At 44.0% G+C, this 27,963-nt stretch overlaps 1 protein-coding gene across 3 annotated transcripts in view; it reads left to right on the forward strand.

The window, feature by feature from the left end:
- The window catches only part of MELK (maternal embryonic leucine zipper kinase), a 151,234-nt gene that overhangs the window by 88,622 nt on the left and 34,649 nt on the right, over positions 1–27,963 (forward strand). The window contains exon 20 of one of the 3 annotated variants that reach the window (XM_079926401.1): positions 1,053–1,337. The exons of the other annotated variants lie outside the window; for them this stretch is intronic. Coding sequence (XP_079782527.1) covers positions 1,053–1,084 — 32 coding nt within the window. The 3' untranslated portion in view covers positions 1,085–1,337. Of the gene's footprint in view, positions 1–1,052; positions 1,338–27,963 lie in introns of those variants that run through there. 3 annotated transcript variants of the gene reach the window in all.

Below are 27,963 nucleotides of genomic sequence, written 5' to 3' on the forward strand. Positions count from 1 at the left end.
TTCAAGTCTGATGATATATGGAAGAGAGATTTGAACTTTTATGGGTGGACCCATTCGGTATAAAGAAGACAGAACGCATGGGTATAAGAAAAAGCTGGATTTGGTTTGCTATGATGGAGGCCTTTCTCCTTAGCTGTCTGGGAAGGAAAGATGCTTGGCCAGGAAGTGGCCAGTTCCCTATCCCTGCAGTGCTCTAGTAGAAGCAGGACAGTCCCTCAACTGGGACTATTGAGGAAGGGTTGTAAGGATTTAGTGATGTTTGAACTAAATCACTTGAGGTTCCCTTTCAACCCTGAGAAGCAATAATTCTAGTGGTTCTTGACATGAGAATCTATGATCTGATTTGTACATTGCAGCGTGGGAGCCCCAGGACTTTCTTGATATAAAGTTCAAGTCTAGGATCTGGCTTTAGGAAGGGGAAAATGGCCCTTTTCAATGGCCTAGCATGTCCCCTGGCCCCAGGGTGATATGACTAGATCTCAGCCCAGGGAAACTGCAACTGGATCTAGCCACTGTCAACTACTCTCTGAAGAATAGGTGATGGAATTGAAAAGAGATGGGAGAGGAAACAAGCCATTAAAGTCAAGAGAGGAGGCCTTTGAAGGAGGGATAAACAGCAGTGCTGGATGCTGCAGAAAGGACAAGAAGGCTAGGCAATGAGAAGAGGGCATTGGATCTGTCAAGGAGGAACCAGGGGCAGCTTCAAGAGTGTGGTGGGGCAGAAGCTTGACCTCAGGAACACAAGAGAATTGCTGAGAAGTAGAGACAAGAAGTTCAGACCACATGCTCATGGATTTGGCTGCAAGAATGATTGGATGGAGCCTAGACAGGTAAGACCTATGAAGATGAAGATCGAAGGCAGAAGGGAAGGAGGATGAGGATAAGTATCGGATCCTGGAGGCAGAAAGGATGTTGGGTAGGAGAAAAAGAGAGAACTTCAGTATGGCATTTCTGGTTTGCAAAGTGCTTTACAAATGGCAGTCCTTGATGCAATTTGATCTTTTAAGTACTAATATTCTACGGTCTGTGGATATCATCTCCATTTTTTTCAGATCCACAAATAGACTCCAAGCAGATGGGATGAAGTTTAAAGAGAAATCCTTTGGTCAGAAGGGGATATTAGAGTGTGGCTATGGAGGAAACTGTCCAGCGGTAGAGTCTCCAGGGGTACCACCACTAACTTGCTCATTGCTGAATTCAGTTACTGCGTTGTCTCTTCCTGTCCCCTGACTCAGTTGACCACTTCCTCCATCTGGAACTCCCTCTGCTTTTGATTTTATTCTTTTCTGGTTTTCCTAACACTCCTTCTCAGTCTCCTTTTCAGCCTCTTCCTCTGTCTGCCCCCTAGATGTTAATGTCAAGACATTAACATCTCTTCCTGCTCTTCGCACTTCTCTAGATGTTCTCATTTTTCCTGTGGCTCATGATGGTTCCCAAATCTGAATCTCTGGCCCAGACCTCTCTCCTCAGCTCCAAGCCCCCATGTCCACCTTTCCATTGTACGGTTCCATTTAGATGTCCCATAGGCACTTAAAAGGCAATGTTTCTAGACCCAAACTTTTTATCCCCCCAAACTCTATTTTCTCCTATAATCCCCGTCTTTAGGGTGACTATACACCCCAGGTTACCTGGGATAGTCTCAGTTTAAGCCTGTTGTCCCAGCATAATTATTAATAATCCCTGCTTTTACTCTGAAAAATGTCCTGGTTTGAATGATATAAGGTCACTTTATTCATTTTTGACAGTGGCATGACCATTCAAATGCCTGTGCCAGGAACTTCATATTTATCCTGAGCCCCCTCTTGCTTAATTCCCACATTCTATATTGTTCATCTCACTCCAGTAGACTGAGACCCTAGAGGACAGGGACAGTGTCTTTTTCACTTTGATATTCCCAGTGTCAAGCACAGAGTCTGGCCTATACACACACTCAATAAATGTCAAGTAAAGGCTATGAAGACGAAGTTAAGGGATAGAATTAGAATCACAGAATATTCGAGCTGGAAGGGCAGGCCTTTAGGCCTGTCTTCTCATTTTATATAAGGAAATTGAGGCCCAGTGTGGTCAATGGACTTGACCAAAGTCATGGCCAGTTAGTGGCAGGGTCAGTATTGGGCCCCATATCTTTTGGAACTTACCTAAGGCTCTTTTCTAGGTGGTTTCAATTTTCTTCATTAAGTAGAGGGACAGCTTAGCCGTCACCCTTCATTAGGTTCACTGTGTGCGTATGCGTGTATGTGTGTGTGTCCTAGGAATACTGTTCAAAAGAGCTGAGCAGACCTTTCAAGGCTTATCTGAGAGGCATTATACCCATTTTCTTTTTTTTTTTTTTTTTTTTGCGGTACGCGGGCCTCTCACTGTTGTGGCCTCTCCCGTTGCGGAGCACAGGCTCCGGACGCGCAGGCTCAGCGGCCATGGCTCACGGGCGCAGCCGCTCTGCGGCATGTGGGATCTTCCCGGACCGGGGCACGAACCCGTGTCCCCTGCATCGGCAGGCGGACTCTCAACCACTGCGCCACCAGGGAAGCCCTATACCTGTTTTCTATTGCAGATAATTTCACCTCCTTAACATTGCCAGACCAAGTGAAAATAAAATCTGATCTGACAAGAGGTCAGGTGTTATCTTATTTATTTATTTATTTATTTATGGCTGCATTGGGTCTTTGTTGCTGCACGTGGGCTTTCTCTAGTTGCGGCGAGTGGCTCACGGGCTCTAGAGGGCAGGCTTAGTAGTTGTGGCTCACAGGCTTAGTTGCTCCGCGGCATGCAGGATCTTCCTGGACCAGGGCTCGAACCCGTGTCCCCTGCATTAGCAGGCGGATTCTTAACCACTGCGCCACCAGGGAAGCCCAGGATGTTGTCTTTTGTTTCTGTTTTTAAACTTAGAATCAGATACTGTGAAACACATCCTCAGCACAGCAAATGGGTGGCTATGATATCCTTTATTGCTCCGTCTGACTCTTGTGTTGGTGGATGCAGAGATTCTAGAAAAGAGGCTGTCTGACCACCTTTAGTAGAATCCTTTCCCCCTTCTTTTAGTTCACTTCTGATTCTTCTCTTAGTCTTGCCTTGGCTAAGACATCATTTGATTTTGAAAAACAAAACCATTCTCTTTCTGAATTTTTTGTTCCTCATTTGTAAAATGAGTAGGTTAGGCTATATACTCTCATAGCTGCTTCTAGCCCTGAATTCCATCATATTAAGGCTCCTCTGTCCATTGCTTGGAGCAGACTTATACATTCATATCTGTTATATATATATATATTGTGTGTGTAAATATGTATATATATATAGATACCAAAATCTATGACTCTGCTTTGTTCTTGGCCAGACTGAATATTTCTCCTATTCTAACACTTGATACTTAAACTCATCATTCCTTAAATGTCCAATCCTCTTTCTTTTCTAAACACTCTAATAAGCTTATTATTTCAACCATTTATATTTAACATTAAAGTTTAATCATGAAGTTGTTAACCATAGAAAATTATTAAATAAGTGAGTTTGGAATGAGCATGGAACAGCTGAAAAAAATGAGTGAGTATTTCAAAATGAACACTTTGGAAAAGAAATTTATGCATAGAAAACAATGGAGAATTACAATTAAGAGCTCTGGGGATCTCAAACTGATTTGTCCAGCTATTACATAGTCATTTCAATTTAAATTAAAATTGTAACTATTTTCTAGTCTACTAAAAATATGAGGTGTCACATTAAGAGTTTTAATGGTGCATTCGCTGGGGAATGCAAAAATGTGAGATTGTAGCACATAAATAACTATATAGTGAAGAGTGAATAAATTCTCTGCCAAAAATGAATATGATAAAAACAGAAATGACAGTGGATTATTTTATTCCCTCTAGTGAAGCGCAGCTCACACATTAGAGCAAAGAAATAGTTCACAGGGTGTCTAATTCCATATCACTTTGTCAGAGCTGATGAAAAGAACAACACAAAAAATTTTAACTGGTTGATGAACTCAGGCATAAATGAGGCCATATATTTTGTTCCCAAAGTAAAATTTTTTTTAAGCCACAGAAAGTGAGTTGATATTAATATTTGATAGCCCTGATTCATAGAAAATTGGATTAGTCAAGGTTTAACCACTGTAGAACATGTTTAAGACAATCAAACTTCTAGAGGGGAAAAAAAAAAGATTAAGTCAAAAGCAGGAGGTGTGGCTTCCTGGAGTAGGCTAAACCCTGCTTTGTGTGTGTGTGTGTGTGTGTGTGTGTGTGTGTGTGTGTGTATGTTCATGTGTGGTTATGTATGCTAGAATGGTTGGTCAGAGTGGGTGGAATTCTGATGATAGAACACAGAAAATTTTGGATTTTATTGTAATACAAGTGAATTAAGAGAAAAGAATCAGCATCTGAACATCTGGAGAAAGGAGAGAGTTAATTGAAGTAAGAACCAGGGACAAAAGAGTTACTATAACTAAGTTTGTTTGAGCTTGCTGGTAGCCAAGATAAAGAGGAACCTAGTGGGTTTTATAAATCTTGTTCTTATATCAGTGTCTTCCTATTTCTAAATTCCTGGAGGAATTTGTCGTTTAGAGCAGTGGTTCTCAAACTTGAGTGTACTTAATGATTATCTGGGGAGTTAAAAAAATAGTGGTACATGAACCCTGCCTCTAGAGATTCTGTTTAATTTGTCTGGAGTGAGACATGTGCACCTATATTTTTTTAGAAGCTCCTCAGGTGGGTTTAAGGCACAACCAGACCTGTGGCTCAGTGATGTAGAAACTTAAGGAGAACAAACGAGTAATCACTGTTCTGCAGAAGATGCAGAAACTCTTAATACAACCAGTTATCATATTGATTCTTAATACAAGAGGGGTATTGATTTGTAGTTCAGTGAAGGCATTTATAAAACAATTCAAATTCAGTTTTCCTACCACATCTGTACTTTCCGTAATCCATTCCTGAAAATCAGACATTTTGCACACAATCACTAACAGGGATCCAATTTTCCATCATTTTAAATGGGAAGAAAATTCAGTGTGTCATATGCAACCCAAACCTCTAAACCAAACACAGTGGCTAGCACATAGCAGGTGTTTAGTACATATTTTTGAATGAATGCAAGCCTCACACATGGTGGACCATGGAGGTGTTTGTGTAATGGAAACCTTGTGTTTTGTTTCCTAGCACTAATCCTCCAACCTATTCTTTTAGGATTGCTCCCTCCACCCCGGCCCATTCTATTCATATGGTGGTTGATTCAGGAGTGGGTACCTGGGCCAATAAGCCTCCTCCTGGGGCTTTTAAGATTTGAGATAGAAGAAAGGCCAGATTTCTTTCTTCCTAGGGGTTAAAAACAGAAGAGGTGAAGGTCAGGAATCACTGACAACCATATTTCCTTTCCTTTGAACCTGAGAATTGGAGAAGACTGATATGGGAATTGAGAGAGAGAGAGAGAGAGAGGGAGAGAAAATTACAGATACTAGCCAGAGAAGGGAGATGAAAAGTGTGGTGACCAAGATTGAGCTTCTGGGTTTTGCCCCTGGGACCTAGATGCATTCTTTTTTTTTTTTTTTTTTAATGGTATGCGGGCCTCTCACTGTTGTGGCCTCTCCCACCGCGGAGCACTGGCTCCGGACGCGCAGGCTCAGCGGCCATGGCTCACGGGCCCAGCCGCTCTGTGGCATATGGGATCCTCCCGGACCGGGGCACGAACCTGCGTCCCCTGTATCGGCAGGCGGACTCTCAACCACTGCACCACCAGGGAAGCCCCCTAGATGCATTCTTGTTCTTGGGTTTCACGAGATTCTCTTTAATCCTTACACTGACTTCCTCTTTCTTGCTTAAGTTCATTTGAGTTGATTTTCTGCTTCTTGTGAATCCTAACTAGTATAATTTGCTAAATGAATTAATAATTGAGCATGAGTCGGATGGAAAAAGAAAGGGGATGTAGGGCATCTGGGTTCATGAGTGTATATAAAACAGTGATCAGAGAGGGACTGAGTTGAATTCAGACTTGGTGAACTAGGACACAAGCAGGGCATGCCAGATTCAGGAGAAAGAAACATTCAATCTGTTTATGCACAAGGTGGTTTCGAGGATCAAATGAGTTGAAAGGCGTAAATGTGCTTTAAAAGCTGAAATAGAAGGAATCTTTTCAATAAACCCCAAATATGCATTCTGGTGGGGGGGGGTGGTTGGTAAAAAAGACAACAAAACCCTCAAACCACAGAGATTACCATGAAACGTGAGGGCCACCGTTCTGCAGCCATCATCATCCCCTCTCACGCCCAGACCTCTGCTGCTTCCCTGCAAAGAGCACTCAGCTCCACGCTGCCATAGCACCTGGCTCAGCTGCTCTCTGCATGTGTGTTCAAAGTCATTCTGCTTCTTGTTCCTTGTCTATCCTGCCTGGAGACACTCAGACTGTGTGAAGGACACCATCAGGGCCACTGTAGGGTGACTCCGGTGACTGAATAATGCATGAAACCAGCAGTGGCCAAGGGGGAGACTCTCCAAGTGGGTGGTGGGTTGAGAACAGGGTCTGGTCTCCATCTGTGGGGACCTGACTTTCCAACCATGGGATCTTTCAGATTGATGGATCAGTCCATATGGATGAAGTACCTTTAGTAGGTTTCCTGAAGTGTTTCTTAGCTGTACTGGAAAGAGGTATGGTGACAAATTAGACAATAGTGCTTAACAGTTTATGAAGGATGCTCATGTCCAATTCATCTCATTTGGGCCTCACAATAGCTCCGGGAAGTAGAGGGGTCAGGGGTTGTTATCTATCATCTATTGAGAAGGAAACTGAGACCCCAAGAAATCATGACTTGCCAAGAGAAGATCAGTCTTGTGGGGTGACTTTTAAAAAAATACTCCTAGATTAAGTGAACTCACAAGATTCTTCCGTTCTTAAGGCAAATTAAAAAGTTTTGCCTGCTCTGTGTTTCTCATTCATAATTAGAAAAAATTATGGTAAAATATACATAACATTTATCATTCTAACCATTTTAAGTGTATAATTAAATTGCATTAACTACATTCAATGTTGTACAACTGTCACCTCTATCTAATGCGGGAGCTTTTTGGTCATCCCACGCAGATACTCTGTGCATTAAATAATAACTCCCCATCCTCCCACCCCCACCCCCTGGCAACCACCAATCTACTTTCTGTCTCTGTGAATTTGCTTATTCTAGGTACTTGATATAAGAGAAATCATACAATATTTGTCCTTTTGTGTCTGGCTGATCTCATTTATCATGATGTCTTCGAGGTTCATCCAAGTTGTAGCATGTGTTAGGATTTCCATCCTTTTTAAGGCTGAATAATATTCCATTGTATATATACACCACATTTTGTTTATCTGTTCATCCGTTGATGGACTCTTGGTTGCTTCCATCTTTTGGCTATTGTGAATAATGCTGCTGTGAGCATTGGTTTACAAGTATCTGTTAGAGTCCCTACTTTCAATTCTTTTGGGTATATACCTAGGAGTGGAATTGCTGGATCACGTGGTAATTCTTTTTTTTTTTAATTTTGTATTATTTTTGGCTGCATTGGGTCTTCGCTGCTGGGTGCAGGCTTTCTCTAGTTGCGGCAAGCGGGGGCTACTTTTCGTTGAGGTGAGCGGGCTTCTCATCGCGGTGGCTTCTCTTGTTGCGGAGCACGGACTCTAGGCACCCAGGCTTCAGTAGTTGTGGCTTGCGGGCTCTAGAGCACAGGCTCAGTAGTTGTGGCGCACGGGCTTAGTTGCTCCACGGCATGTGAGATCTTCCTGGACCAGGGATCGAACCGTGTCCCCTGCATTGGCAGGCAGATTCTTAACCACTGTGCCACCAGGGAAGTCCCACGTGGTAATTCTATGTTTAACTTTTTGAGGAACCACCATACTGTTTTCCACAGTGGCTACACCACTTTCCAGTCCCACCATTCTTTCTATTTTTAAGCCAAAATTCATCCTCTGCCACAGCTCTCCAGCATCACCCATTCATCTCCACTCCCCAAACATCCACCCTGTATACAAAGCGGATGTGCCTGTCCCACTTATTAGAGAAAACAAAAAGTTGCATTAATAGTTAAAAGTGTGGTATTACGGCTGTGTCTGGCAGTAGGTGATTGATGGCCTCCATTACACCCCATTAGATATTTTATTCTTGTTAAATGAAGAGCAGCCAACTTTGTCAAGTATTTTTAGCTCCCTCTGGTCTTATTGGTCCAATCTATTCTTCAGGACGGCCTGTAAATGGCCACATATGGCTGAGTGTCTGCAGGACGGATGGCCGTGCAGCTGGCGTTCATTGGCCACCAATTTACCCCGGCCCCCTTCATTGTGAGCCTGACAGCGCCAGGGAGCCTTGTAGATCTAACCAAATATATCTATTTTCTAATTGTCTATTTATCACCTTCTGGGGATTTGTGGGCCTCCTATCTGAAGGCAAAGGGGGGATGGCCTTGAACAATGATCCTTGTCAAGGCTCTCGCTCGCTCTAAATTAGGGCCTAGTTGCTAAATAACTAATTTAGTCCTGCTATCAAGCTGAAAAAGTGGGTATTCAGTGCAAAGTGCCAGCTGGGGAATTGATTATGTCTTCTCTCAGCGAGTGTGATAAACCTGCCGCCGAGCCACTGTGGAAGGCTGGAGACAGCTCCCCGGGGGCAGCGGCATTTCATCACCGAGAATCGGCAGAGGGGCCAGGTCCACTCCCCGTGTGGCAGCTGAAGTCTGGGGCACTGGGCTTGCTCTGCCATGGTGCGCACGGGGACTCTGGCCCTCTCCTCGTCCTCGTGGTCTGTGGCTTCTGCTTGGAGCCGTGGGGACCTTTGCATCTGTCAGAGCATGGACCAAGGTGAGAACTGGGGAGGGGAAAGGAAGGTCATCCTGACAGCTCCGATTTCCAATTAGAGTGAGATTATTGAAGGTAGCCCAGGCCTGGGGTAGGGGAGGTGGGAGGAAGTAAATGGGAATAAGAGGTTCTTAAGAAAATGTATTAATAACAGCTACCAGATTTTGAGCAGAGAAGGAGGCTGGTTAGCTGAGAATAGAGAGTTATGGTTTACTGTTTGGAAAATCTAACAACAAAAACAACACAGGCAATCAATTACTCAGCCCTCCCCTGGGCCAGGACCTGTGCCAGGAGTCTTCAAATCTGTGATCTCCTTGAATCTTCTCAACATCCAGGCAGATCAGAGTTCCTACCCCAATTTGTACTTAGAGAAAAAGAGTTTCAGAAATGTTATCTAATCAACTTGTCAAAGGCTGAACTCTGCCCATAAATATCTTCCCCATCCAATTGTTTACAATGCCTGAAATGCCTCCATTTTTCCTTCATTCAGTTGGTCTTTATTGAGTACCCTTCTGGGTGCCAGGAGCTGGTGTGGGGACTCAGTCAGACCAGGTCCTGCCTTCATGGAGCTGACCTTCTAGCGGGGGAGACAGACTACACAGTGGGTCTCAACACAATCAGACCCAAAGGCCCCTTTAGAACTCAAATCTTTTGAATGGCTCCTTTGTCATTCTGAAACTAAATTCACAGGTAACACATTCCACTTTTTTTTTTTGTCATATACAGATTTTATTAGGGGTAATTTATTAGGAAGTAAATGTTTTCATCCAAAGGAGTACAAGACAGTAATGCATCTGGAAAATGAGTGAGACCGTTTTATCCATACTTCCTTTTTCCAGAGAGGTACATTCTTTGCATTGTTTTTTCCAAAAAACTTAAAAAAAATATTTTTTGGAGTATAGTTGCTTTACATTGTTGTGTTAGTTTCTACTGTACAACAAAGTGAATCAGCTGTACATATACATATATCCCCTTTTTTGGATTTCCTTCCCATTTAGGTCACTACAGAGCATTGAAGAGAGTTCCCTGTGCTATACAGTAGGTTCTCATTAGTTATCTATTTTATACATAGTATCAATAGGATAACACATTCCACTTATTCACATAATTTAAAAAATCAACATAGCCTTTTACTGTAATGTAATAGAGAAATAAGAGGAAAGTAATTTTAATAAAGTAATATGTATTTCAGTATTCAAATGTTTGGTCATAAGTACACCAGAAAGCGTCATGAAGCATTTGGATGCTCACTTACTTATAACGAATGTTTGAATTTAAGGAAAAAAGAGATAATGTCTAACTGAGTGTTGATGACATTTTCTCTTTATCTTTGACAATTTGAAATAAGGATTAAAAAAAAGATATTGGTAAATATACTTAGAATTGCTTTGAATGTGACAGCTACAAATGCAGACTGATACAACTGTAATAACAGTGACTCAAATATCATGAATGGTATTGCCACTGAGAACGTCATTTTCTGAAATGAGGAGACTCCAAGTTGAAGAAAGTAAGGTAATCTCTTGCTTTCCATGGTGGTTGCATTCCTGGAAAAGTCAGCGCCAATTAAACCAAGCATATGATCCTTTTTGTGTAAGATAGAGCCTGAGTCTAGACTTAGATAATTATGAGTGGTTTTTGACCCACATGGATGTCTGGTTAAAATTCAGATGTTGTAAGGATGTGAGACAACCCATGACTTGCTTTGCCATCACCGGGGGTTGGTTCTGCCCTATTGAGAATTGCTGAACTATATAAAAGACAAGTAAATAAACAAGAAAATAATAAGTAGTGATAACTACAATGATCAAAATAAAACTGGGTGACAGGCCAGAGAGTGTTTGAGGAGCTGCTTTGGAGTAGGAGGTCAGGGTTTCTCGTTTGAGTTAAGTGGTCCCTCTAAGCCCAGATGCTCCTGGGGAGGAAGAGACAGAAGCATAGCATCTTTTGGAGGATTTATGACTCTGTGAGGCAGTCAGGCGGGGCGTGGGGTGGGGAAGGAGGGTCTGGAAGTTGGCCAGGCTGGAGGTCCAGAAGACCCAGGCTGGGTGCTGCTTTACCAGTTATTGAGTGACCTTGGGCAAGCCACTTTTTTCTTTGTGAGCCTCAGTTTTCTCACCTGTCAAGTGGAAAGAATGATGATCACATTGTCCTCTTTTCAAGTTAATGAAAAGATCCAAAGTAATGGGAGCAAGTGTTTTATACACTGTAAAATTCTAAGAGGCCTTATTTATTTATTTATTTTTTTGCGGTACGCGGGCCTCTCACTGTTGTGGCCTCTCCTGTTGCAGAGCACAGGCTCTGGACGTGCAGGCCCAGTGGCCATGGCTCACGGGCCTAGCCGCTCCGCGGCATGTGGGATCCTCCCAGACCGGGGCACGAACCCGTGTCCCCTGCATCGGCAGGCGGACTCTCAACCACTGCGCCACCAGGGAAGCCCTACAGGCCTTATTTGTAATGGGAAAAATTGGAAACAACTCAAAAGCCTCCAAAAAAAGAAAAGGAAATTATTTTTTTTAAAAAAGCATGGTACAATCAGTTAGTAAATTATATTATCATTAAAATGTTGTGAAATAATAGTTAATGCTATAGAAAGCTGTTCACAGGGTGTTAAGTGAGAAAAGCCAGTTACAGAATAATATGGAGGGTATGATGCTATGTTTGCAATTAAGAGAGGAAAATCATGGGCTTCCCTGGTGGTGCAGTGGTTAAGAATCCGCCTGCCAATGCAGAGGACACGAGTTCGAGCCCTGGTCCGGGAAGATCCCACATGCCTCGGAGCAACTAAGCCTACGTGCCACAACTACTGAGCCTGCGCTCTAGAGCCTGCAAGCCATAACTACTGAGCCCTCGTGCCACAACTACTGAAGCCCGTATGCCTAGAGCCTGTGCTCCACAAGAGAATCCACCACAATGAGAAGCCCACGCACTGCAACGAAGAGTAGCCCCCGCTTGCCGCAACTAGAGAAAGCCCGTGCGGCAATGAAGACCCAACACAGCCAAAAATAAATAAATAAAAATAAAATTCCCTTTAAAAAAACAATTAAAAAATAAAAAATCAGAGAGGAAAAGCAGGCAAATAAAAAACCATCAACAAACAAAGAAAAAGAATTGGAAGGATGCCAAAATAATAACCAATGTTATCCCTGGGAATTAGAGTTCATTGTAATTGTCTTTTTGTTTCTCTATATAATGAACTGTACCGTTTTTGAAATAAGAGATCAAGTTGCAAACATGATTTTTAACATAGTTGTCACACACCAAACCCCCTGCTAGAATCACTGTGTGTCTGGGTGGGTGGCCAGTTTGCTATCTTCTTCTTTGCATTTCACACATGCAAAGATCAGCAGTGTGACCACTTGTTGCCCAGGGAAAGCTTGTGTTGTCCCAAGGAACATCTGGTTGTTTTTATATTATGTTCTCTGCTCTCAGAGCTTAAGTCTTGAAGCTCAAAGTTCTTACAGATGTACAGGGTTCTGGGCTAGGTACCATTATTTTAATCCTCATGACAGCCCTATGAGGCAGGCATTATTAACCCCACTTAATAGGTAAGAAACGTAAAGCTTGAAAGATTAAGTGACTCACTACTGGTCATACGTTTCCTAAGTGGAAGAACAGGATTTAAATCCGGGATGTCTAATTCCCAAAGCGAACTCTGAGCCACTGGGCATAAGTTTGTAACCACTTGGGAGATTAATTATTGGCCAAGTTTTCATGTCTCTATAAATGCAGTTGAAAAATGCCTAGAGCTTCAGTGTCCTCCTGGCTAAAGAGCCACCTCACAGCCTGGCTGGGAGCGTTAGCGCGGGAGCAGAGGAGAAGGCTCCAGGGTGCTGTCTGTACAGAGGAAGCACGTGGTAAACATGGTTTCCTTTCTCTGGCTTGGGTCGGGGTCGGGATGATAGCCCTGCCCTCAGCCTCCCTCTGCCCAAACTGGAACCCATTGTACTGGTGGGCCAGTCTTGGGGGAGATTCCAATGAAGGACTCTTGGGACCTGGAGGGCAGCCCCTGTGAAGCCCCAACCTCGGAGGGAGGGTCTTGAATTTAGCCGAAGACTCCCAACACCCAACTGTTCATCCACCCTGCCACTCACCCATTATCTCTCAGAAAAGAGAGATTTACCTTCTATTCAAGTCCTTACTAAGTCTTTTATGTTACAGGGCTCACTCTCAAACACCTAATATTAACCCACAAAGCACTATTTGGGGATGACATATTAGCTCCCAATAACTTCAATCAATGCTATGCTTCAAATGCTTATAAACGTCACTTAGGCAAAAATGGAGACAAAAACACTAAGCACAGATTTAGTCATTTTTCCTTATAATTGCAAGTGTTGGATGTTATAAACAAGCCTTTTAAAGATCCCTTTAAAAAACAATAGGGTCTAAGTGGTTACTTTGCAGAGCTCATGAATAGAGAATGGGTACTTGGGGCTAGGAGTATAATTTCCAGTGACAGCATCATCCTAAAATGCAAACCATCCTGTATCTTAAATGACTTGGATGGAAGTGAAGATGAGGTTCTCTGGAAAGCTGTGTTAGATGACTCGGGAAGTGGCTCTAGTGGTGGTAAAGATACCAGTGTCAAAGCTGTATGTGAAGAGAATGAATATAATTGTTTCATGAATTAAATGTGAACTTGGAAAAACAGTATTCCTAAATATATTTGTAATTCATATAAGACTTTATATTAATTTTCAATTAACATTAATTTATAATTACTATATTGGTATAGTAATATGTTTTATATAAGTTACTTGACATATATGTTAAATTAAATTTTAAAATTTATTAAATAAGTAGACCTCTATCTCATCTATATTCCTAAAAGTTTATACACGCAAATTGGTCGAAAGCTTTGTTCTGGAAATTTCTATAGGGAAAAGGCAGATCTCTCCATATTTGAGGTTGTCACATGGGTAGACATATTAACTGTAGGCCTACTATGTGCCAGGCATGGTATCAAGCACTCAGTGAGGGAGCATTGGGGGAGTAGAAGCCAGAGCCCCAAACCATCATCTGAGTCCTGAGGGTCTGATTGACCCCTTCATCTTCCTGACAGCCAGACTGCTGGAGCCCAAAGGGAGGTGAACCCTTGCACAAAATCACACAGAAGAAAACCCGAGTTCTGTGGCAAAGAGAGGAATGACAGCAGGCAGCCAGGCAAACCTGCTCTGGTAGCCAAAGACCATCCTTTGCACGCAGTAGCGTCCCTGTCTCTGAGCCTGAGCTTGGCCTAAAGAAAAGCAAAGAATTAGTGCTCCCAACGTGAGATATGTGTTCTGCTGTGGAGAGGATGCATCCACTTGCTGGGACAGGCTGGTGTCTAAAATAGGTTGATATCAGTGGGGTTAACCATTTTTTCTCAATGCTCCCTAAAATAGTTTTGAAAATTTGTATCCCTTCTTGAGCATTTAAAAGTTGACATCTAGAATATCTGAAGCAATTTAAAATAATTTTAAATAAACAATTTAAAATATTTACAAAGGATGTAATGTCTGGTGTACTATAAATATAGACATTGTAAGATAAAACTCTCACATCGCTATTTTAAATGTGTCCAATAAAATACAAATATCATAGCAATTTTATACCCACCACCAGCCTTTTAAAAAAATACACGAATGAGCTCTTATTTAACAGTAGGAAATTATATTTCCAATCCACTTCCCCCACAGAATTTTATTCTAATGTAATATATTTTTATGCTTGAAAGTCTTTTATTGATTTTCCTATCATACTTCTCTGCAACAAAAAGATGTATATAAATTGAATTTTTTAATTTCCTGTGACCATAAGCCTCTAAGAATTAAAAAAAATTCTTCTGGATTGAGCTATCATTTCAACTATTAGTAATACAAACTTGATTAAAATAACATGAATATACTGCAAATTTTGATAATTATTAAACAGTTAAATTTTATTGGAAATGTTTCTCTTAATGAGATGGATGGGGGAAGACCACCTCATACAGCCATGCAGTCTGTGCACCACAAAACTCCAGGGAGAGCCATTCACATAGACTATGATGCAGATGGCAACCCCTGGAATTATGCAATGAACAACCTGCACAACTGTATGTGGTGGCCCTGGATTTGGGGAGTGGTGTTTACAGAGCCTTGATTAAAGGTGACATTGAGAACACTGTTGAATTGTCCTTTTATTTGATGTCCCAGAAGTTTGGACTCAACAGGACAATACACCATAACAAGATTCAGGGTGAAAAGATACATGAGTCTGTTTGTACAGTAGAAGGGGTGTTATAGAAGGGCAGATGGAAATGGAAAAGTGGCCTGACGCTTCCACCATAGGCAGATCAGTTTTAGGAAATGTTTCATGTGGAAGTTGAGAACCCAGAAATAGATTTCCTTAAAGTTATCTGTGCTAGATATCCCCTGGAAAGTCTATATACCCTCAGGAGCTGTGAACCTCTGGGGCATCTCCACAGTCCAGCTAAGGATGCCTACAGAGCTGTTCGTGGTGCTGACCAGATCGGAGGTTTTCTGCCATTAGCCAGATCCTCTGCCTTTTGGCAGGCCCTCTCAGCCAGGACCAAATCCACAGAGCCCACCACAAAGCCCAGCCCTGACTGTGGGCCTGGTAAATGCCTCAGACCAGCCTAAGGAAGAACATAATAGTGCCTGCTTGTTTAGAATTGAGTAAGTTCCAGGCACTATTCTCAGCATTTTAGTAATCTCATTTAAACTTCCCTCAAAATCAACAAAATAGGTACTGTTATTCTCATTCTACAGATGAGACTGCATGTCTTGTCTTAAATTCCAGAAAGACAGTGGTCAACATGGAGTCACAGGATCTAGAGGAAGGAGTTGCTTCTGATGGGGGGGATCTGGAAGGCTTTATGAACATGGTAGAATCTGAACTGGGATGTCAACTGCTGTTTAGTTACTTCAGTCAAAACAGGCAGCTTAATCTGAAGGATCTAGAGAGCTATGGCCATATAGTCTTAGCTTGGAGTGCCTGAGTCTGTCTGTCCTGCTGATTGGGAGTTCCTAGGTCACGTCTGTGCAGAGCTCAAGCATAATAGTTTACTGGGCAGTAAACTATTAAGCTCATCATAGCGTCATTTTGTAAAAATAATTCCAGCTAAATAAACCTTGGTTTCTCATAGGACTAGAACAGGAGTCAGTTCTTAACCAGGCACTCTCATTTCCCTTGCAAATAGGGTTGCTCGGGGGCCCTGCTGGGTGGAGTCACCTCTAGGCTCTGCAGATCTCAGAAGCCCTGTGGGTATTTTCAAACATGACCTCTGCAAAATCCCATACCCTAGCCAGGCAGCCCCTACCTGACTGCTCCTGAGACAGCCCTGGGAGGATAGTGCCTCCCTGGTGTCCTCCTGTGGTGGTAAGCGGAGTCTCTTCATCAGGGCCCTTCTTGCCCTTTTCCCCTGAACCACACCCAGTGATGTGGGCTAGAGGGCCTGATAAAAACCCCTACTCTTCTGCAGAGTGGGCACCACTAGTTATGGGGACAGTGTTCTGCAGAGGGACCCTCATGGGCATGAGCTGGGGAAGGGCAGCCCAAATCCTCAAGAGTATCTCAAGAACCAAGTTGTAAAGAGATCCTAGCATTTCCGCAGGCAGTGCCCACTGTCTTAGTATATTTTTTCTGCAATCCTGGGCCATTTGACTTCTCTGAGGAAAGCTAGAAAGCTTTTGGAGCACACTCCATTCCTCATTTCCTTTTGTCAGACTTACTCTGTCATGATGCTTTGTTTTCCTTCTTTTGCCATTAAAAGTTTTTTTGTTTTTGGTAACTTTTGAATTTTAAGACAATGAATTCTGGTCATGCCTATAACATCAGCACCATTTATTGAGTTCCTACCATGTACTAGGTGCTTTTCCTGGGATATTTCATTTCATTCTGCAAAGTGGGCAATGTTGGCCCCATTTTACTGATGAGAAGACTGAGGCTCCCAAAGGTGGAGTGACTTGCAAGGTCATAGCTGGTAAGTGACAGAGTCAGGATTTGAACCCAGGTTTCCCTGACTCTAGAGAGCATGTTCTCTGCATGGACACTCTTGAGCCAGCTCCTCTAGGCCTGTGCCCTGCCTGTCAGCACCTTCTAAAGTGTAGTTTCTGTCACTAAATGCAGCTCAGAGTAAATGGAGGCGCGGCTTTCCTTGATCCACATGTGGCATCAATACAGCATAAGGACTGGTACCCACCTTGCTGTGTGGCTTTGGACAAGTCATTAACCTCTCTGGACCTGAGGTCCTCATGTATAGAAAAAGCATGGAATGGATGATTTCTCAGGGACTTTGAACTTCCAGAGTCATGTGCTTCAGATGCCACAGTAAATTTAGGGGCTTTGTGGAACTGCAGCCCATCCAGTATTCTCCCCAACTTGACCTTTTCTTAAATTCATTTCATTAATTCTCTTATTCATAAGAACGCATTTTCATTTCATGGTTCCTATGTTTAGTGCTTTCTCCTGATGATGCTTCTCTTCCCCGGTATAATTTTTTGTTCCATTAATTTCCAAGGACCATTTTGCCAGATCAGAATGTTAAGAATCATTCACACCTCTTCCATTTGTCTAACCAACCACTCATCCATTTCTCTCCAGAAATAATTGTATATGGTTCAATAAGTTTATTGTTCAAATCTGTTTACACTTCAGGATGCATCTCATCAGGATTCATTTTAAAGGGTGGAAGCCACTTTCCAATTATCATTATTATATCTGTTTCTCCAAGTTTTCCAAATATTCTTTTTCTTCATCTGCAGGAGCTGTGTTTTAAAAATTTATTTTTCTTTCATGTTGAAGACAGACTTTAAATGAAAAAAGCACTAATTCTTTTCAACATTTACTTGCCTCTGTTTCCCCAGCTCACTGGGGCTAGTGAATCACCTGGCCCTGATGATGGGCTTTTTCTGTCTTCAGCACGACTCTGCCTTTATTTTGAGAAGTTCCCCGTTAAGAGCTCACTGGGTCTTTGTGACTCTGTCAGGCTGCAGACACAATGGGCAGGGGAGGTCCGAGAAGGGAGAGAGGGGAAAAAGAAAGAGAAGCAGAAACAGAAATCTAGGAGCAAGAAAAGGGGTGAAAATTTAAAAATGAAGACATTGCCTGTTCTCAGGACAGACGACAAACCAGTTGTCAGACTAGCTCCAGGTCTGTCTGCTCCTGAACCCTCTCAGACATGGGGATAGAACTTGGGGATCTGGGGCCCAAAGAGTGGGTTCCAGCTCTGTTCTGCCAGTTAGTCTCTGGATGGTAATTCCTTTGCCTCTGCCTTAGTTCTTTAGTTGTGAAAGTGGGGATAATAATAGTTCTTGCTTCATAGGTTCATGTGGGGATTTATTCAATTATTTATTGGTTCCTACAATGTGCCAAGCTCTCTACTGCACTGAGGATATAGCAGAGAGCAAATCCCAGACCCCATGCCTCTATTTATGAAGTTGTGGTCAGATCAATATATTTATTACTCATGTAAAATTTACCAGTACTACAAGGGAGTCCACGATGTACATTGGGGAGCCCTGGGAGTCTAGCAGGTAAGGAGAGGGGAGAGCAGAGGCAGGTGTGGCTGGGGCAGAGAGGATGGGGAGCCCAGGTCCCGGTGAAGCGGGGGAGGGGAAGAGGGCACCAAAGATGCTTACACGTCATAAAGTAGCTCTCAGCTCTGGGTAGCTGCTCCTATGAGTACTTGAATTGTGACTGCAGGCTTCCCAGGTCCTGCAGCCATCACCCCCTGAGGGGGAACAGAGCTGTTTAATGCCTCCTGTCCAACCGTGGGACAGCAGGGACAGGCCCATAAGGAAGGAGCTAGGGTCAAGGATCCCCATAGTTGGGGCACCAAGGAGCCTGGACCCACCTGAATGGGGGCCCAGCTGCAAGAGGGTCTGGAGTGAGGTGACATGAGGCAGGGGCCACAGGATTTTCTGAAACTGTCTTCAGCTGTGGTTCACAACCTGTGGCACGTATCAGAACCACCGGGTGAGTTTATTTCAGATGCAGATATCTGGGCTCCATACCTGGAGGCTGATTTACCAAGTTTGGGCCAAGACCTGGAGTCTGTATTGTAATAAGAGCCCCAGGTTGGGGTCCCCCCTGAGAAGCACTGCCCATTGGCAACTTGACCTTCTGAACAAACTTGGGCCCTGTGTGGATTCCTACAACCTTGGTCAGCAGGGCTGAGAGGCTTCTCAAAGGAAAGGACCCTTTCTGCTTAGGTCTGAATGTACTAATAGTAGCAGCTTCCCAGAACCTAAAAACATTGAGCTTCTTGTCAAAATTCATATAGCAGCATGAAACGGGAATTAAGGAGACATAGCCTGGTATGTAATTTCAACAAAGCTTCAAGAACCCAGCCAGATGTGCTGTCAGCTGTGGGAACAGCCCAGCAAGTCCAGTGAACATCTAGATCTAGCGCCTGTTGACGGCAGACACTAAGGGAAGGGAGGCCATAGGTGGCCTCCCTGGCACTGAAGAGTGGAGGGGCCGCTGAGTCAGAGGGGGACCCAGCTGTGGGAATCCTGCCAGACCTAGGGGTCTGCTCAGGTGCAGGCCCTGGAGAAGATGGAGGCAGCGGGATGGAGGACTCTTGGACTTGATGGCAGGTGATCATCCATCCTGGTTTGTCAGGGACTTTGCTAGTTTTAGCACTGAAATTTGCATGTTCCAGGAAACCCCTCAGACCCTACTTTTTGACAAGGGAATTGCATTCTCCTGGGGTGATTATAGCTCCACCATTGCTGTGTGATCTTGGGCAAGTGTCTTAACTGCTCTAGGTTTTAGTTTTCTGATCTGTTAGACGGGAAAAATATTGCTTCCTTCATAGGAGGATTTTGGGGGAGGAGTAAATGGAATGCATGTAGACCCTTACACAGTGCTTGGTACGTTTATTCATTTGACAAATATGTTTTGGCCACTATTACCACATTTCACCATATTTCATTGAATCTAAGATGCATGAATTGTATGGTGCACAATGATCAATCTATTAAGGAAAAAAGTGCTGCCAGTTAAACTTTGATCTGCGGTTGGTTGATTGCAAGTTGTAGCCCACTCTCAGAGATGTGAAACTATGAGAAAAGGCCCAGTTTAGAATCAGCGAACCAGGTAGCACGCTGGGAACCGCTGAGGCTACTGTGGTGAATCAGGCGTTGCAGTCTCTGCCTTTGCTCAATTTGCAGCTCAGGGCAAGTGTCGAGGTGGAGATAATTTTCTAAGAAACCTGAAGTGTAAGCAGGTCTCCTTGAAGAATGTGGCAGGTATCCGGTGTTCAATTTAAAACGTCACGATGTGAAGGCAAGTTTCAGGCTGTCCAGTGTGCCAGAAGAGCAAATTCTTGGGTTCCCATTGGGACATGATTGCTTTGTGACCTAGGGCCAGTGGTTGGTGGAACTCTGAGCCTCATGTGTAAAAAAAGGGGTTGATTCAGCTCTGAGGTCCTCCCAGCTTTCCCTTTAGGGGACCCTGTAGGTGTAGAGGCTTCCTCTCCCAATTCTGGGAACTGCTTCCTCCAAGTTAGATAGCCTGACAAGGGAACTCAGCCTTGCTCACTGCCTGACCTGGGAGGGTGGTGAAGGTACTTGGGGATGGGCAGAGGAAGTTTCAGGTGTCAGAGTCTGGGACTGGATCGGAACCAGTGAGAACATCCTGCCTCACTGTTCCCACTGCTGTTTTCTCTGAAGAAACACACATTTTCCCCATTATTGTCAATTCCCGATATGGGGAAATTCCATCTGCTGGGGAATGGAGAACAGAACCATAATAGCATCTCCCCTTTGCCCCCAGTATGCTTGATCACCTGATCATCTTCCAGAGGAGGATCCTGTAAGGTCAGGTCGTGGGGCATTTCAGCCCTGTCCTGAGGAAGACGCGGTCATCGCAAACTCTGGGGAGGGCACTGGTTTCTGCTTAGTGCCCAGAAGTAGCACTGAGTTAACTCCTCGGGGGAAAACTCTGGGCTAAGAATGCTGTTTGCCCCATAGGAAATTCAGGGCCTCCTTTATGCATTTCGTTACCTGACACCAATGTCGGCTGATGGGGAAAACGCTGAGTGGACTGAGGGTGGAGCCACCCTTGGGGTCCCTCCTGCTGGAAGACTGGGGTTATTGTGGGAGCAGAGGGATAGAATTAGAAACCTGTCCCAGGATCCTGGTTGAGGGTAGAAAGTTCCATGTTGAGGTGGGGTTGGAGAGCTGACCTGGTAAAGATGCATCACTTGAAAATATACTTACTTGTTTTTTCCAACTAGATAAGTAATATTTTTTCATTGCAGAAAATCTGGAAAAATACAAATAAAAAAATAAAAGAATAAAATAAAAATCATGGCAATCTTACGATCTATATTCAACTTCCTTTAAAATTCTGATGTATTTTTTCTCAGGATTTTTTCTAAACAGAGGCCTAATCTGTACATTTGAGGGGTCCAGGGCAAGAGTACTATTGGAGTCCCATATACCACATGTTTAAATCATTTTCCTAAAAAGGTTGTTTTTCTTCTAAAATATTCAAAATTATTAAGATGAGTGGGCAAACTTCGAATTATAATTAATAAATATTGAGAATTTACATAAAAATTATTCCAATAAAGCTGAAAACTTTCATTTAATTTTCAAATGTTTGAGTAAATTAAGCTAAATATTCAAAATAGTAAAACTCGATGCTATTTTAATGGCCAAGGTCCATCTAGTTGTCAATGTAAAGACCTGGCATCATGCTTCATGCATATTATGTCTAGACCTACATGCATACAAATTTAAGAGTAAAATGAATTATGTGCTACTGCAAAATATTCCTCAGCTGTTATGTGCAGCTGTTGCAAATGTGCTAATTAGTGAGTACCTCTGGAACCACGAATTAGAACATGAAGAAAAGCAAGGAAATGGACACTTGGCACTACTGGGAGATAATACTTTGTTATGCAAGAAAAGATTGCATTTCATGCTATCTGAGAGGAAGTATTTGACAAATTAATTTGTCTTTTCTCTTCCTTAAGCACGTCCACTGCTCAAATCTTCCCTGCACTCTGAGGCAGTGTCTGTCTCTGGTGTCAGGAGCAGCACAGCCCACACAGTGTTGTGGCACTGGGATTCAGTCCCTGTTTGTTTTTAAAGACAGAGGGCTAGAGAAGACATAGTTCCTAGGGCTTAAATGATGTTAGTTTTGAGTTGATATTTAAGGCTACACTATGCAGCACCAAGCACCAGATCCCAAGCAACAGAAGTGCCCATGTCTTCTGGAATAACTCTTTGCGTGTATGTTTATGAAATGTGGAGTGCCCTAAATTGTGACCCAAAACAGGGACCATCTTTGCTTAGGTATAAGGATATATATACACATCTGTATAATTTTGGAATATTAGGAACATACTATAGGTATTATTTCCCCAGGTTTCTATATCATGAACATTTTCTTTATAAGTATCTTCTTAAAATTTATTTTTAATGATTGCACAATAGTCCATAAACAGATATGTCATCATTGATTAAACTAGCCCCCTACTGTTGAAATTTATGTTGTTTCCAATTTTTCTGTCTTGTAAACAACACCACGATGAACATCCTTGTGCACATCTGGGGTCCAATTCTGGAAGAAGTATCACTAGGTCAAAGGGAGTATACATTGTGTACATAGAATTAAATCAGGGAGGAGTCCCTTTAAAAGCCGCATGTTGAACTGATAAGCTCTTTTAGCCCCTGTTAAGGATTGCTCCCAGGGAGACCAATGATGCAGGCAGCACTAGATTGACCAGGGAGTGGAGTCTGGAGAATTGGATCCCAATTATCTGTGTGAGCTTGGGCAAGGCCCTTCCTCCCTGGGTCCCAGTTTCTCCATGTCTACAAAGAGGAGTTGGACTAGATATTTTCTCAGCCCTTGCAATCAGAAGTACTCTGATTCTGGGAATCTTTGCTGGGTGAGTGGAGCCAAACTCAGTCCTCAGGGGCTGCATCCATAAGACCACTTTGCCCCCTGCTGGCTGGTTGCCGGATGCCAGTCTTGTTCGTGCCTCCTTCAGGCAGAGACCCTGGAAGCTTGCTGGCCTCACAGCAACTCAACTGCCTGCTGTGAGACCAGCAAGCTAGGAGAGGTGGAGAATTGGCTTCTGCTCCATTTACAGAAATTACATTCTTTGGGCTGTGTTCTCGATGTCTTATTTCATTCATTTGTTCAGCAAATGTTCCCAACTTCCTCGTTTGTGCCAGGTCAATGTGAGGCGGCTGGGAACTCATTTTTCACCCTGAGGAATGCACAATATAGAAAGGGTAGAACAGGCCACATGTTACTACTGTACAGAGCAGAAATAGAGGTACAGAAAAAATGCTTCAGACGTTTAAGTATTTGGCTAATGCTGGACTCTCAAGCTTCTGATATTCATTTGTTTGGATAAAGAGCGCAAATAGATGGCTATGCTGGGTTCAACGGTGTCCCTCCAAAACTCACGTCTGCCTAGACCTGTGATGTGATAGAGGCTCCTTGCAGATGTAATCAAATCAAGATGGCATCACACTGGTGGACCCTAATCCAATGACCGTGTCCTCACTAGTAGAGAAAACAGAGACACAGAGACACAGACGGGAGAGAGTCCTGTGATGACAAAGGCAGAGATTGGAGTGATGCAGCCACAAGCCAAGGAATGCCAAGGAGTGTCAGGAGAAGCTGGAAGCCTAGAACCTTCAGAGAGAACATGACCCTGCTGATACCTTGATTTGGGGCTTTTGACTCCAGAACTGTGAGAGAATAAGTTTCTGTTGTTTTAAGCCACCCAGTTGGTGGTGATTTGTTATAGCAGCCCCAGGAAACTAATACAATGGTGACTTCCTGAGGATGAAAGTTGGCAAACCACAGAGTGCTAGAAATCTAATAGTGTGTGAGTGTTGTGAGTGTGTGTGAGAGTGTGAGGAGCCGGAAGGCCTGAGCTGTAGCCCTGGTCCTGAGGCTGACGGTGCTGGAAGCAAAGCCCAAGGAATGTAATTTCTGGAAATGAAACAGCAGCCACTTCTCCATCTCTCCTAGCTTGCTGGTGTCACCCTGGGTGAGGCCTGTCTCCTCTCTGGGCATTGGTTTCTTGGTCTGTATGGGAAGGATTGGACTAGACTGGTGGTTTTTATAATTCATTTTTCTGCTATTTCATTTCCTAAAATTATATTCTTGGGTACTATGCCAAAGCTTTTTTTCTTTTTTGAGAATCAGAACTCTTTTTCTCAAAAACAATAAATAACCATAGGGCCCTTTACATAAAAGAGTACATATAAGCTCTGCAGTTCGCAGGATCTTGGGGCTGGGTGGAGCACTTCTGAGAACTCCTAACCCACTTCTAGGGCGTAAGGTTGTGCTCAGTCCTACACTGGCCTCTGGCATTGAAAAGGGTGGCATTTGACGTCGGATGATTGCAGACTACAACCCAGAAGTGAGTCACTTTCTTCATTATTTAACTGGAAGCTTTGTTTGCCCCTGAGAGTTTACAAGCACTGGATCACAGAACTTTCCCATGGGCCCAGAGAGGGTAAGTACATTTGTTCTTTGTGGCTGCCATAATAAATTAACCACAAACTTGAGGCTTCAAACACAATTTTATTCTCTCACAGTTCGTGAGGCCAGAAGTCCAAAATCAGTTTCACTGGGCTGAAATAGGTGTCGGCAGGGCCACAGTCCCTCTGGAGGCTCCAAGGGATGTGTATGTGTGCATCCATTCTTTGCCTCTTCCAGCTCTGGCTGGCTGCCAGCATTCTTTGGCTTGTAGCCACATCACTCTAATCTCTGCCTCTGTGGTTACATTGCCTTGTCATCTGCCTGTGTCTAATTTCCCTCTACCTCTCTCATGTAAGGACCTTTGTGACTGCATTTAGGGCCCACCCAGATAATTGAAGTTAATCTCTCCATCTCAGTATCCTTAATTTAATCATGCCTGCAAAGTCTATCTTGCCATGTAAGGTAAGATTTACACCTGATATTAGGACGTGATATTTGGGGGGTGAGGGGATGGGGGCATTATTCATCCCACTATATAGAAGTGATGTGTCCACAGTGAGTCAGTGGCAGAGACACATTCCATCAGTCTCCTACTTTTTTATTCTCACCCCCTCCTCTCTGCCCAGTAAAGAAGCTGTAGAAGGAATTTGGAGCCCTTTTTTGGGTGAGGGGTGGAGGAGGAGGCACTGTCTGCTGTCAGCCTCTTGGGCAGCACCTGTTGATCTCAGGGCACATGGACAGCAAGGCCATTCCCGCAGAGAAACACAGAAGAAAGCCCACCTGGGCAGCCATGTCTGGAGGCAGCCCTTTGTCAAAGGCTCATCTGACTAGCGTGGGAACTTGTATACACTGAGCTGGATCCTGTGTGAAAGAGCTTCCCCTTCTGATGTAATCCCCTCAATAACCCTCAGAGACAGAGATTATTAGGACCGCTTTACAGATGAGAAAACAGACTCTGAGAGGGAAAGGGCCTTGCCTAAAGGCTACACAGCTAGTGAAGGTTAGTGTTGGAATCCAAATCTGTCACTGTGTGAAGACTTCAGAGTATCCATTTGGGTCTGGGTTTCTGCTACCCTGAGCACAGCATAAGAGCACTGGATTTGAGTCTGGGAGCACAGGCTCCTCTTCTAAGTAGTTCTAGGGGCAACTCATTCTAATTCTCAGAGCCTCTGTTTCTTTATCTGTAAAATGGGGCTGAGAGCCCTTCATCTCCCTCCTAAGTTGTCTTGAGGTTCCAAGGAAATTGTGTCTGGGATAGCCTTGTACCCCCACTGCCCACAGAGGAGAGGCTATAGGTAAGGTTTCACCAGATCAGCAAGCTGTGAGCAGCCTTCCAGGAAGAATGGTGATGAGAGGGTGTGCTGCACGCCAGGCTTTGCTGGGCCTGGCACAGACAAGGGCAACTGACCCCTCTGAAAGGCAGCAAGCAGGCTGTGCATCCAAGGTGATCTAGCTCTAGCCGATGGCCATTTAGTTTAATTCAACAGGCATTCACTGGGTAGTGATTCTAGGACAAGCCCTGACCAGGTGATGATGGCAAGAAATGGTGGCTTCTGCACAGTGACCTCTCAGGCCACAAGGGGAGATGGGTGTGTAAATAATCTAAGAGAAGGTAGCATGAGGTCGGTACTGGGAGAACGACACAAACAAGTAAATGGAGGCACTGAGAAGGGCGTGACCAACTCTGACCCAGGGCAGGGGCTTCGGGGAGGACAGTGGAATCATAATCCTCTATGTGGTCCAGTTTCCTTAGTGTCTCCAGTTTGATCCTCACTCCCACCCTGGGGAGACAGAGTAAGGATAGTTACTAAATAACTTTTTTTTTTTTTTGCTGTAAAATTAAGAGTGTAATGGCCACTGTAGAACATGTAGACAATGCAAATAAACAAAAAGAAGAAAATAAAAATCACTTATAAGCCCATCGTCCAGTGACTCCCCATTGTCCATATTTTGATGTATTTTCTTCTAGTACTTTTTCCTCCATAGATTTCACTCTGGATTCTGTCTTGAAGCTCACTTTTAAAAGACTTAAAGAGGAATAATTTTGTGTCACTAATGGTTTTGACAGATAAATTGGGTACCATCAGATGGTTGTAACATCCTTTAACCAATCCCTAATGATCAGATATTTAGATCTTTCTCATCACCCCTTCCCCCCACTATTATAAGCAGATTCTGGGATAAAATTCTTAAAGTTCTTGCATTTTTGTTCACACAGTTAATTATTTCCTCTGGACAAATTCTTGGGTTTGGAGTTGCAGTGTCAGAGGGTAAGCTCATTTTAACAGCCAAGTTTGCCCCCCACAAAGGTCATTCTGATTTATATTCTCAGCAGCAGTGTTTGAAAGGCCTGTATCTCTCCACAGTCACTGATGCTGGCTTTTATCACCTTTTAATCTTTGTCAATTTGATAATCAAAAATTTCCTCTAGGGCTTCCCTGGTGGCGCAGTGGTTGAGAGTCCGCCTGCCGATGTAGGGGACACGGGTTCGTGCCCCGGTCCGGGAGGATCCCGTGTGCCGCGGAGCGGCTGGGTCCGTGAGCCATGGCCACTGAGCCTGCGCGTCCGGAGCCTGTGCTCCGCAACGGGAGAGGCCACAACAGTCAGAGGCCCGTGTACCGCAAAAAATAAAAACAAACAAACAAACAAAATATTTCCTCTAGCTGGTTTAATCTGTATTTCTAAGTTGATTAGGGATTTTTTTTTTTTTTTTTTGGCGGTACGCGGGCCTCTCACTGCTGTGGCCTCTCCCGTTGCGGAGCACAGGCTCCGGACGCGCAGGCTCAGTGGCCATGGCTCACGGACCCAGCCGCTCCGCGGCACACGGGATCCTTCCGGACCGGGGCACGAACCCGTGTCCCCTGCATCGGCAGGCGGACTCTCAACCACTGCGCCACCAGGGAAGACTTGATTAGGGATTTTGAACATTTTTTTCTGTATTTACCAGCCATGTGTATGTGTGCATGTCTTTCCTGGTAAAATGTCCGTTTTGTGTTTCTCTGATGTATTTGTAAGACCATCTGATGTATCAGGGCAGGAGACAGTGGCCCCTGCCTTGATGATGAGGAAGCTGAGGTTCAGTGAGGATAAGTGACTTGCCCAAGGTCACTTGGGCAAATCAGTGCTGGAACCGAGACCTCCGCCCTGGGCTTTGCAGTCACTCTCTAGTACTGTGCCCACTGCGTCACGCTGATAGATGACCCCCTCCTATGGTTCTGGGGTAAAAAAATCAAGCCCGCCTTGTTTCAATTTAGTCTTGATTCCTAAAATAATCTATCCTCTAACATACAGTAGTGTTAGCAGAGAAAATATGTTCCGCCACTTACTGCTAAAGGAGCGGAGATCTGCGGTGGGCTGTGACCCTTTAAGAGCGTGCCCTCCATTCTGATAAATCAGGTCCTGGAAGGCTGTGTGGGAGATTAGTGCTGACGTGTGTGGGGACAGTTAGCGCGGTTATTAACAGGACACCGTGGCTGGAGACAGCTGGCTCAGCGCGCACCTGTGCTCCTAGAGACCCCAAGTCCAGGGCTGCACTCTGAGAGCTGCCTAGACTGAGGGATTGTCCACCCATGCAGCCGCACCCCCCAGGATGGCTCTGCAGTGCCCATCCATGCACCCCACTCTGCTCGGTTGGTCTTGTGGCCACTTGCAAAGCCTGGGGTTAGAAAGAGCTGAGTCCCAAACCTGGCTCTGCTATGAGCTTACCTG

Source organism: Stenella coeruleoalba, assembly GCF_951394435.1.
Source record: "Stenella coeruleoalba genome assembly, chromosome: 7".
Taxonomy (NCBI): Eukaryota; Metazoa; Chordata; class Mammalia; order Artiodactyla; family Delphinidae; genus Stenella; species Stenella coeruleoalba.